This window comes from Bombyx mandarina, chromosome 10 (genome assembly GCF_030267445.1).
Source record: "Bombyx mandarina strain Sakado chromosome 10, ASM3026744v2".
In the NCBI taxonomy this organism is placed as follows: Eukaryota; Metazoa; Arthropoda; class Insecta; order Lepidoptera; family Bombycidae; genus Bombyx; species Bombyx mandarina.
In genome coordinates this window covers 830,504-843,883 of record NC_143217.1, presented here as the reverse complement: position 1 = coordinate 843,883, position 13,380 = coordinate 830,504, and the positions used below count along the sequence as shown (strand labels likewise).

The 13,380-nt window shown below is 40.4% G+C and overlaps 1 protein-coding gene across 5 annotated transcripts in view; it reads right to left on the bottom strand.

Annotated features, from left to right (window-relative positions):
- Positions 1–509: 509 nt before the first annotated feature.
- The window catches only part of LOC114241608 (protein tiptop), a 367,727-nt gene continuing 354,856 nt past the window's right edge, over positions 510–13,380 (bottom strand). For 4 of the 5 annotated variants that reach the window (XM_089730104.1, XM_089730106.1, XM_089730103.1 and 1 more), the window contains one exon: positions 510–5,080. In XM_089730104.1, the coding sequence (XP_089586230.1) occupies positions 2,083–5,080 (2,998 nt within the window). In that variant the 3' untranslated portion in view covers positions 510–2,082. Of the gene's footprint in view, positions 5,081–6,344; positions 6,844–13,380 lie in introns of those variants that run through there. The other variant, XM_028172469.2, reaches the window with a different exon arrangement.

Sequence of the window (13,380 nt, the reverse complement as noted above, 5' to 3'; positions counted from 1 at the left end):
TCAGGGACTGAAGCACAGCCCACCGGTAGATCCTTTCAAACCTCGGCTATCAATGAGCTTGTATTGCTCAAGACTAAGCTTGCAGAAAATAAACTGTGATGATTAATTGACCACCTGGCCTTATTGTTAGACTACTGTACCTTGGGGCTTATACTCAGTATTTGTAAAAATGAAAACAGTAGGTAGTCGTGGTTTATTATATATATATATATATATATATTTGATTTTGTCTTGTATCTGTCAGTTTCTTACACTCACGTGTTACGCAGGAGGCAATCCTAGCTCACGGCTGTTTGACTTTCCTTTTTTTATTAGTTAAATGGATAAAAGGGCTGTCGGTACACCAGATGTTAGTGGTTATCGGAGTCCATGGACATCACTACGCAAACGCCGCCACTTGACAGTACATTTTTAGTGAACCACCATTTTTAGAGGTTCTGTATATTGTGTGTTTGTGAGTTAGAGGTCCGTGTGTCGAATGAGGGTTTTATCGAGAAATAAAAAAATAATTTTAAAGTATTTAACATATATATTTCTTTGAGCTTTTAATTGCATTTTGAAATACAACATAAAATATTAAATAAGATTATTAAATTTGGTAAATCATTTTTTTTTATTTATTTATTTCAACACCATTTTTTAAGAATGAGCAAAAAGTCTCTTCGTCAGAGCTAGCGTATACATATTTTTTCGTATGATTCCATTGTTAAGGTTAAAATGATTATCAGTTTTTTATTTCATTTTCATTCGTTGCCATTAATTCAATTTTCGTAACTTCATTTAAAATTAAAATTAGACTTGGATAAGTGAAAATTTGTTCAGCAAGAAAACAAAATTTAAAATTCGAAATTCTGAATTAAAAATAAACAAATGTCTTTCGAACATAAAATAATTTCAAAAATAAATGATATTACAAAAATTGATTTAATTTTAATTAGTTCCAGTTACTGATATTTCTGAAACTTACATAATAGACAGTTTACATTATTTATTATTAATATTATTATTATTAAATATAAAAGAGTTTTATTTCACTCAAAATTACCGTATATACATAATCGTATAGCTTTTCGTTATATTGGAAGATATTTCTCAGTATATCTGAACGTATACATGATTTGTAGTCGCTTCTTTACAAAGAAAAATGACTGTATAACGAATATTATCACCTTTTTTTTTAAATATACGGTTGGAAATACAACCGTGCGCTGATATAATGGTATACAAGTGTTCACAGACGAAGTCGCCTTATATTATACTTAACACTACGTAATAAATAGCATCTTCGCAGTGACAGCGAACTACAGCAAAATTTACACTAAGGAGATTTATAATGTATATTGCAACCTATATTGTATACTGTATATAGTATGTACATCGTAACTGAATGATGAGATTGGATCTCCGAGATTATAGGCAGCGCAGGAATCCCTTATTCACAATCAAACATTAGAAAATTACCAAAAAAAAAAACATATCAAAATATACATAAACTAAGAGACGCATTAAAACTATAATCAGATTTACATAAAACATAATTAAGTAACACGAAATAAAATGATATTGCAACGTTTTTTTTTTTTCTCCATTAAAATACTGAAATTCAATGCCGCCACGTCCTGTAGAGTCCTCGATCGATCACACGCAAGGCAATTCGCAATCAAAATTACAAAAGTAATTATTTTTACCACGTTTTTTGTTTAGAGTTATGTATTAGCAAAAAATATACATTTACAAAGAGATCGAATCGAACATTTAATGACTTACCGTGACTTATATTTACAATTATCGAAATGGAATTACAAGTAGTGTGGAAGAGAAGCCGCGGGCGCTGGGGCCGGCGACCGATCACCTAAAGGCAATATTTTGAAAATATCATCTTAAAATCTAATACGAACGTAACACGTTTGGCGTATACTTAGTCGCTAGTCTTTAATTACACTAACCGAACGCTGCGGTGATCTAAAGATAATTACCTAAATAATTAAATTGGCAAAGAGTTTCGAAACACTCGGCGACCTAACCCTAGCAAGGTTTAACGTAGCAAGATATGGTACGAACGGGGGGAGGGACGCGGCGGCCTCACACGTACTTGCTGGAGAGCTGCTTGGCCAGTTCCGTGTACTTGAGGAACTTGGAGTGCGGGCTCTCGTCGAAGGTCTGCGCGGGGCTGCGGGGGTCCTGCGGTGAGCCAGCTGCCGAGCCAGGCTTGTGCGGCGCCGGCGACCCCGCCTTCAGAGGCACCGGCTCCGGCAAGGCACCGTCCTTCACAAAGTGCATTTTCGATAAGTGGTGGCGATATGCACCCTTCGAAATGAATGGAGTATCGCAGAGCGCACACTTCATAACGGAATCTGTGACGACGGCATCGTTGCAGGCCCAGCTGAAGGTGAGGATGCTGGGCGGCCCGGCCGGAGATTGCGCCGGCGCAGATGCACGTGCCGGTGTGTTTTCGGTCTTGTCGCACAGCTTTTGTAGTGCGGCCAGAGGATGGCTGCCACCGCGCCGGGAAGAACTTGGCTCATTAGACGGTCCGCCTCCCGCAAGATTATCGAACATAGAGGAAAGAGCCCCTAAACTAGAAGCCGGTTTCCTATCAGCACCCGGAGTGTTGCCTGAGCGATCACTGGACGGACTGCGGGGGCTAGCGGCTGGGCTGGGACCCTCGCTCTCGCGTTTGGGTACGACTGGTTTGATATCTTCTTCCGTAGAGCTCCTTGGTCGTAGAGGTTCCTCTTCTTCTTCCATCTCAGTCTTCACCCGCACTGGTTGATTACTCAAATCTACGCCGTTTTCTCGTTGATCCTCTTCGTCTACTTCTTTTTTTATCCGTATTTCATGTCGATCTTCGGAAGCTGGAGTCTGTGAGCCGCGAGTATCAGGAGTGGTGCGTGGTGTCATGTGATATGAATCTAGCTTTCTATCGGGTGTGAGAGACTCAACCCTGCTGCCACCTCTTTCAGACATAGAACTAGATTCGCTACCGCTGCGCTCTCGCCGTCCATAACCGGACTGCTGGTGATAGTTTCTGAGCATGTTCATTGTTTGAGCATCAACCAAAGGTTTTGTATAATCAACGCTTTCGTCTATGCCCAAGCGCTTAAGGATACTTGATCCTATCGGAGCGTGAGATGCACCTCCGGGCATTCCCGGTACTGAATGTCGTGATCGAGTGTCAAAACTCTTCTCAATCAGCTGTTCTATGGCGTTAAGTACCGATGGTGATGAGCTCTTGTCCATGTTCACATTGAGATCTTTGGAACAGGGAGATGAATCATTAACCGAAGAAGGAGATCGGTGGTGTGCGGACCCAGGGGAAGGCAGTTCTTCGTTGATGCTTTTGCGTCCATCACGGCTGGTGGGGGTAATGTGTCCCGGTACGTCTGGAGGAATTATGTTGTTCGACATTAATGCGCTCTTCAGAAAATTCCTTTGACTGTTAGAAACCGGTGCTCCGATACACTGCCTAATGTGCTCTACAAATACTGCGGTCTCGATTTTGTCCCCACATTTCTCACACGTGATGCGGCTTCCGGTGCCATAATCACGAATTGGTTTACCCATAGGCACGCCGTTACCGTCTCCGTTTTTAAATTCATGCTGGGCTCTTTCTAATTCAAGGAGTTTCCTGACTGGCAATGATTTCTTTCGCTTCTCACGAGTCTGGCGTCGTCTACCTCCACTTTCGGTAATCGATCGCATTATGTGTTCCTTGTAATGAGAGTTCTTGACCATGTGATTACTTAGTTCTTTCAATGAACTGAATGCTTGATCGCAAACTTTACAAGTGAGAACGGCGCTGACGTGACTACTGGTGCCTGTAGTAGGTGGAACTGAATTATTAGTACCCGGACCGCTTGCGTTGGAGCCCTTTCCGTCTTCAGATGATTTCCATGAAATAATTTGCTCTTGAGAAATAATATTCGTATAATGCTGAGTGCGTTGCATGTGACTCGTCATCTCAGCTAAGGAACGAAAACTTTCTGCACACCACATACATTTCAATATTTGCCTAGTTTGCTCAGCGCCTTTACCTAACCAAACGTCCTGACCCCTAACTAGCTTTCTAGGAATCGGCATGTTTTCTTTAATTAACATATTTAAATCGCTTTGTGACGGTTTCGAAGAACCGCTAGAAGAAGATGAATTGTGCGATGGAGTCGATGGTGAACTAGTGGGAGTTTGTAAGGATGGTGGGATCGGTGCACCTGTAGACGGTGGCACTGGCACATTTACACCACAATGCTTGGCCTCTTTCATGTGAACTGTAAGATCTGCTAGAGAATTGAAGCTCTTCTTACACCACACACATTTAAGTACATCTTTCGTTTGATCCGCTCCTTTGTTGAGCCAATGAGATTGCCAAGCCGAATGTCTGGCGGCTGCGTTCGGAGCCAAGCCGGCACCTAAAGCAGCTGTTTGTACTGATCGGAAGAGTTCTTCCCCACCGAGTCTGCTAAGTTCACTCATTTTTTCTAATGCTTTAGTTGCGTCGTTCGGTGTAGGGCCGCCGTGCTTCAGTTTACCATTCCAGTCAGCAGGAACACCTCCTTTAGGCGATAGACTGGCAGCAGCAACTGCAGCGGCAAAATAAGGTAAATGAGGGGCGACAGGCGTAGACCACGGAGACGGGGTTGGTTTGTACTCTGCAGGTCTCGAACTTTTTCTAATGGGAACAGGTGAAGGCGAATCTTCTGGTCCCCTTTTTCTCGTCCCAACCGAAAGGTCCAGAGGACCGTTTTCGTTTTTGCTGAGGTTGACGGCATCGTCTATATCCTCGTCGTCGTGGGGCGAGTCGCTACGTTTTGTGCTAAAGTCAAGTACGGCATCTGCACGTTCGGGGTCAGTGAGGTCCTCGTGGCAGGACATGAGCAAACGTTGCTGGGCGGCGGCTGCGGCTGCTGCGCCGAGGTACGCGGCGACCGCTGCTGAGTGAGGTGGAAGCAGTGCGGCTGGTAGAGCGGCGGTGAGCGCGGCGGGCAGAGGAAGGCCAGCCCCGCTACGTCCGGAGTACACCGAGTCATTGGAGGGACATCGCGGCGCACCCGACGACTCCCGCGAAAGACATCTCGGGCTCTCCCTGGCAAAAAAAAAACATCAAACGTTAGTTTTAATTGACAAAACTCAACAGAAACCGGTTACATTACAAGCTAACCGAGACAGCACTACAATGACGTTAACGTTGTTTATTTAGAAGTAACGTGTCCTTCTTGAATAGTAATAATAGCTTGAATTTCGATGCAAAAACAATGTGTTATTTTTGTTTGACAACGCGGTGGTCTGTATATTATTTTGGTGTCTAAAATAGAAGAGTAAAAAACGTTTTACGATAAAAATAAACACCCTGTAGGCACCTCAATGACTACTCAATGACGAGGCTAATAATCGGCAATAAATCTTAGGCGACTGTAGGTCCAAATGAAAATCAGAAACACGATGGAGTGAGTTCACAGAAATTACAACAATAATAGCAATAACATTCATCTGTAAACGATTTATGACCGTAGTAAGGACAGCTTAAAACATTTAACGATTTATAATTATGACACAGTAATATAGAGAAAGAATCATGATAATCCAGTTCAGAGTATCAGCTGAACCATCTATATCCTTTTGCTTTTTCCTTTATAATTTTTTATTTGCCTATAAACATTTAAGTTTTTCTTGGTGAAAGGCAAAAAATATTGTTATTATTATTGCGATTATAATAGAAGATAATGACAAAGATAGAATAGCCGAAAAAGGATTGTTTATCAATGATTTACAACAAAATAAAATGCACACATAGTGTTTCAGAACTGGTTTGATTAGCACGAAAAAAGTGAAAGAGTAGGTTTAGCGTTTCTAAAACTATATATTTTGTTGAATTTCGGTTAGGTTCATAATCGGAAAACGATGAATTACCATTTAGGGATCTGTGTCAAAAGAACCATTAAGGCTGGTAAAGTCGACTTTTGAGCATTTAATTAGTTTATTTTTCGCATATTTTTCGTACAAACATTTTAATAAGGTGATTAGTATTCGTATTCAGCTCTGATGGTTGTTTGAAAAATACTAAATTACACTTTCTGTCTAACACCGCGTTATTTATTACACTGTCGACGTTTTCGAAACTGATACACACACTGGGGACATCACGTATTCGAATTGGAGACAGGATCCGAATCACGAACTCCGAATATCAAATTTCAAACTTTGACAACTTTAACATTTTATTTTTGAATTAAGACATGTCGATATATAAATAAATAACAGTAATAGAAAATAATTAGTATTTACGGAAACAATGGCAAAGTTGATACGTTACGCGAAAATAACTAAACAACTGAACAAATAAAACGTACCTCACGTGGTCGGGCTCGACAATCATTCTAGACGAAATGTTTTCAATGTATCTTGAACGTAAAACGTCAAAAAACTATTGGATCCATCAAAACGAACACCAGAATCGACTTAACACTTCAACAAATATAACAAAACTGGCTTTCAGTAAAATATTGTAAACGTAAACACGTCGCGAAAGACGCACCGCGATCTCAGCGGTCGGAAAGGAAGTGCGCGGTGCCTGCGGCGGCAGCGACGGTCCCGCGTGGAATGAGATGCCGCGTGATTTACGACCCGCCTGCAGCGCCCCCGCCCCGCACGCCCCTCGTTAGAGCGAGACAGGTGCTCCCGCGATCAACGAATCGACAGCGAAGACAGAGACGACTATCGGTACGATAGTTCGAGGGGTGGTGCTGCGTAATGCAAGCGTGCGTGCGATGCGCGAGGTGGACGTGCAGTGACGGGCGATCGTGCCGATGACAGCCGTCTGACACGACCAGCCGTTCAGCACGGCCGACTCAGACTCGTAACGCCAATGAAAAATGTACCGAGCATCCATGACGGCCAATGAGCGCGGCACCGCTCTAACGAGACGTTCACCTATTCGGTCTATATGTTCACTCCGCTAGAGCGAAGAAGTCCCGAGGCTTAGTGGAGATTAGCCTGACGTGGCTGACGGCGTTGACAAGGAAATGGCGCGTTAACAAAATGCCGAGACGAGTCCTTTTAACGTCTCCGGGACAGACAGGGGACGCGGACGGATTTACGCGTATCATGAACAGATTTCCTGCTTTGACAAAGGAAAATATTTCTTTCGGGTTTATTTAGTTTCACTGGAAATGCAGGACGATGTCTGTCGTTGACAATATGTTAGTCAGGCGAAACGAATTCTATTGTGCTCACGATACGCGGAAAACATGAAAATGTCATCAATGTAATCTACATTTTTTTTTGATCTTCCGTTTCTAATTAATATTTCGTTCAAGTTATCCTCAAACTAATTTTATATATATCCTACATGTTAATTGAAATATACAAAAGAATATCAAACAAAATTATTAACACGTTTTGATCAGAACATCTGTGACCACGATTTGGCAATAAGCGCTCCAAAGATCCAATTCCGACCTTTGTATTTGGGGCTCCAACTGCCGATGGTTTTTATCACCATTAGTGAAGTGCGGGTCCATCAATCACTCGTGTTTACGTGACAACTATGCTTGTCTCTTTCTACAGTCAAACAAAAACAAAAACTTTCAAGTTTGACGAATCTTTAATCTTAGTTCGAATCCGAATTAATGTTCGCAACAACGGAATCTGACCACATGCCGAATTATTTCACACATTTTATTTAAGTCTAAGACATATGATGAAAGTTTTAAAGCAATAGTTTCTGTGCTATAATCGTTTCGTGATGTGACAGCTCAGAATTGGAACGCCGTTGGCATTTGCACATCAACCGTCAGTTGTGCATCGTGCGGGCACTTTACGACCATTAACATGTGCTGTTATCAGAAAGGTTAAAAATTAATGTGCGTTTCAGCAAAATTTATTACCGGGGAAATTTTTTATTAGCAGACAAACAAGCTACCCAACTTGTCCTTAATGCTAATAATATGCGGGATCACAAGTTTGAATACTCGCGACTGAAGTGGGTACATAAATTGCAAGTGACATTGTTATCGAAACTTTGAACTCATGATTTAGGTTACAACCTAACATCTGGTAGATTGTAGATTTATTTGTTTTAGTATAGATGGGTAGGTAAGCTGACGGTTCACCCAGTATTAAGTAGTAACCCGAAACCAACAGCGTCACAAGGAAAAAAACTCGGCAGTGTCTATGGACGCACGCAAAAAATCATTGCAGACGAAGGTAGACAAGGTTTCTTACAAAGTGAACATGCAAAGTTGAATTTTGTCCAATTGTCATATTTATAATAATCATCGACCTAAATTAATTAATCATAGCAACAGTATTGCAAATTGATTTATCGTTCAAAAACCGCCTTGGCGACACATATCAGCAACAATGATTTTGATTGCATTAATCTTTATCAAGTATTATATTTGCACGCTCTATTGTCGAATTTTCAATAGTTGCTATAGTTTAAAATTTTTTTTAAAATGTTTGTCGATTCCTTTTGGGATGTAGAATTGTGTCGGTTATGAAGCATGTTGGTACCATTGTCGGTTTGTATTATGTAAGGTAAATGTAAGCATACTCTCTGGTTTTCTTGGTTACATATGATTCAAATCAATTAAGCTTCTAGTCTTAAGGCGGTGATGCCAATGGCCTTTGGTAATACTATTATAAATCATATTTCTGAGTGAAGCAGTCATCTTACCCGTGACTCAGTAGACAGGACGCTAGTTACAAAATATCTAGGTACGCCTTAAAACGCTATTTTACCATTATCGTCATCATTATCATATTATTGATAGTCCTCTCTAAATTCGCGTCAATAATCACGGTTTTCTCTTATTAAATATTTCCCAGAATTGAATTAAACCAATATTCAGGTAATTACAATATGATACAATATAATACCTAGTTAATTGATTGGTGCTGGGTTAAAGCTAAAAGATAAGCAACGGAATTAGACAATGTTGCACGTGTCTTCAATTTCTGTGTAATCGTCGTAACCACTGCTATAAGGACGGACCTTTTTCTGATAATTCAAGGAATATCATTGTTACCAGGCACGATAGAAAGATAGAAGATTATTACTATCCTAGTTGCGAATATTGGTTTATGTTAACCTTGCATTAAGTCGCAATCCAATTGATAATGAGTTGGTCATGCATCGTAAAAACGTATCGTAGCCTTTCAACCTCTGTACTGTTACATCCTTTCTGTGATAACTTCCTCCTAAACCTTAACACTTTAAACTCTGTGCGAATGTAATGTTAACGAAAAGAAAACGATAATAATAATTTTAAATGCGAATTTCGAATCTCAAAAACACAAAAGATTGTTGAAACGAAGCTCTCGGAGTCGGTTTTATGATTGATCGCGTCTCAACGTTGTAGCTAATTGACACTGATGGAATATTCTGGGCTGCTGAGCAAGTTATCGCTGAAAACATTTGGGAATCGTATAACTGTGGCCATAAAGTCGGGAATGCAATGAAAAATGCATTCAGAGACGATATTAATGTTAGAAAGGCACCTGATGCACCGGACGTTAGATAAGAATTAGGAACATATATTTTGAAAGTAACATTATACATAAAAAATATTGTGGCTTTAATTTTCAATTCTTATATTATCTCAAAAATCTCGTCAAATTGTAAAATAAAATAAATTAATCAATTTATTTTATTTTAGTGTAATACCGATAATTATATGTATGTAATGTATACTAGCAACTTCCCTTATTGATTCTCTTACGTCCTCTTCTTTTATTTTATCTCCATATTAACGAATCAAATGAAGCTGACCTTCTTGTATGAACTCTTCATCTTATTTACCTAATTAACACTCTCTCTCCCTTTAACTTTGCCCCTCACCAGCAGACGACCTAACCCATCATAACTAGCAATGTACGGTACGATCGGTGTGTGTGTTTTCTCTCTGGAGTTATCGATAGCTACCTGTGTACCTACATCCGATTAAAATACTTTTACTATTGAATTATTTTATATAGCATTTATTATTTTCGCTGTTTCACAGTTTTCGTGGTCAGCTACGACTTTATTGTTTTAACTGTGTTAGTATCACCAGATAATTTATTCGTTCACGAACGTAATTTAATGATCATTAATTTATCATTCCGTATAACGGCTCGGCTTCTGTTTGCTTATGTAAAACACAATCAAACAATTCTTGCTAATGTTGACACAATTTGCGAGAAATGATTATAAATATGTATATTTTTTTTGTTGTCATAAATTAACTAAAATTTCCAAGTTATTGCGCGTTACATACATAATTAAATATTAACGGAATACATTATTAAATTTTCAAAATCCATCTATAAATTAAATAAGTTTTAATTTTTTTTTTCTAATCGACTCCTAAACAGGTACTACGTGTACATTTTTGGGCAAACACTAGACTAAAACTAAAACAGGCATTGCAACGCAAATTGCGCTATCCATCTTGAGAGATAAGGTTGAAGTCTGTTTAACGACTATTACACCCTTCAAACCCAGACGCATGGCGACAGAAATAGGCAAACTTATCGACATTATAAATAAGGTGTAAAATACTTAAAAGAAATAACAAATCCGAAAAAATCGCAACCCGGAACCGCCAACCGGCAACAGTTCAATCACTAAAACATCAATCATAGTGCTGATATCATAACACAGTGATTAATTAAGCAAAGATTCGTATCACATTATCAATAAATGAATTCGATCTGGTTTTTCCAGAATCGATTGAAAGTATCTACCTACCTAACTCCGAAGTCGTCGTGGTCTAAAGGTTAAGACGTCCGGTGCATCCGGATCTAGCGATGCTACGGTATTCGAATCCCGCAGGCGCTAACCAATTTTTCTATTGAAATACTACATAACAAATGTTTACGATTGACTTCCACGATGAAGCGAATAATAGCATCGTGTAATAAAAATCAAACCCGCAAAATTATAATTTGCGTAATTACTAGTGGTAGGACCTCTTGTGAGTCCGCGCGGGTGGGCATCACCACCCTACCAGTTTCTGCCGTGCAACAGTAACGCGTTTCGGTTTGAAGAGTGGGGCAGCCGTTGTATTGTAAAAACTGAGACCTTATAACCATTATCTCAAGGTAGGTGCCGGCATTTACGTTGTAGATGTCTATGAACTCCAGTAACCACTTAACATCAGGTGGGCCGTGATCTCGTCCACCTATCTAAGCAATAAAAAAAATAAAAAACATAACTGTGGCGGGTAGCCATCATACAATGCAAGATATTTGACAGATCCTGAATCTCGCTTACGACATTTTCAAGATAAGCTCGCATATATACAAGTTCCGAACAACAACATTTGGACCGCGTCATGATAATCGCTTTATTGTTGCCGCCGCTGACTACTCCCCGAATCCTGATCACGCAGAAGCCAGTCACCGTCGACGCCCTAGACACGTCCTTACGGATCCATCAGATCCAATAACCTTTGCATTAGACGCCTTCAGCTCTAACACTAGGAGCAGGCTTAGGGACCTCGATAACCGTACCCGTCGAACTCGACAAAGAGTTCGCCGTGCAACCTAACTCATGAATCAGCTCGCTGAGTTTCTCGCCGGATCTTCTCAGCGGGTCGCGATTCCGATCCGGTAGTAGATTCATTTGCGAAGCAATTGCTCTTGAGTTGTTAGGTCTCCTTCGGAGGCGCTCGGGCAGTTGTTAGCAAATCCCACCCCTCCTGGCTGAGCCTTTGCTCGCCCACCTGTCCTGGTGAAACTGGAAAGGCCTCCGGGCCACCAGTAATCCTTCAATCATTTGGACCGTCGCTCTACCGAGCAATATGTTAGGGCGGAGTCCTATACAGTAGTTATTCGGCAGGGTTTTTGCCGCGCGAACAAAAATATAAAACGCAACGTTTTGGTGGTTTTGGCCAGTAGTTATTCAGATACCGCACAAGTGGGTACGGCCGTCTTGCCTATTTCTGGCACGAAGTAGTAGTGGCCTGGTTATACTCTGATATTTCGACAGGAACTTAACCGTGCCTTGTGTGTTATTGATGACCAGGAGAGACGGTAGCTACTGAGACCGGGTGAATCGCAATCGCATCAGCCTTGCATTGCGATACTTCAGAATTTATCTATGAAAATACTCACTCACAAGATGCACAGACGACGTAGAAATCTCTAGAATTTGTTCCAATTTGTTTCAAATTTCAATGATATAACGAGAGGTGAATGGCTATTTCGTTTAAGAGACATTTCGCTATATTTATCTTTGTAATGAAAGGTGCGTTTTATTTGATATTAGCATCAACAGTTCGATGTTTCTAATTGAACTTCAATTAAGTTTACTCCATTTAAATAGCTGAAGAAGTTTCTTTGTTTTGATATTTTTTTCCAAATTTAAAACTTTGGCTCTCCTGTAAAGTTGCAAAAATGTCGGCTTAAGCCAAATAGCCTTTCCTTCAATAAAATAATTAACACACATATGAAAATAATGTGTGAAACGCACGGCGATTTTTTTTTCTCTACCTAAGCTGATGATGGTCTTGAGAGTCAATTTCAGCGTAACCTGAACTAGTAGGTGAGCTCACGGGACTCAAATCCGACGTCGTTGCTAACACTAGCCCTAGCAAGAGCAGTGCTTCGCAGAATCTAACACCGGATCGGAAACGCGACCCACTGAGAAGATCCGGCGAGAAACTCAGTGGGCTGTGTCTGTTGGTCGCAAGCGACAGGTCGACGACGCAAGCTTACTGGTGGTAGGACCTCTTGTGAGTCCGCGCGGGTAGGTACCACCGCCCTGCCTATTTCTGCCGCGAAGCAGTAATGCGTTTCGGTTTGAAGGGTGGAGCAGCCGTCGTAACTATACTGAGATCTTAGAAGTTATATCTCAAGGTGGGTGGCGCATTTACGTTGTAGATGCCCATGGGCTCCAATAACCACTTAACACTAGGTGGGCTGTGAGCTCGTCCACCCACCTGAGCAATAAAAAAAAAAAAAAGACGAGAACGATGACCGGGCATGGCGATCGTTGTAAACATGTTTGATTGTGTGTAACGAAATAATTGAACATCATTTTTACTGACTTTAAGACATCCGATTAGGTTCATAATTTGCAAACGCATCAAATTCCAATGACAATACAATATAACTTTAAAGTATTCATTGGATAAAAAACATGAAATCAATAGTTAGTTCAGTTTGTTATTAAAGCACGTATATTAATTCTTAAACCCTTTTAATAGTGTGCTGGAATATTTCAATAAATAACTTCATAGTTTCAATATCGGACATCATCTTAATTTGAAACTTTATGCACATATCAAGTATAGATGACAATCCAACAATTTTACTTCTTTGTCTTAAAATCCTGACGATCATCACCAGGGGAAAGGAAACTAGGAACGCAAGGCACAATAATGATTTGATTTTAATGAA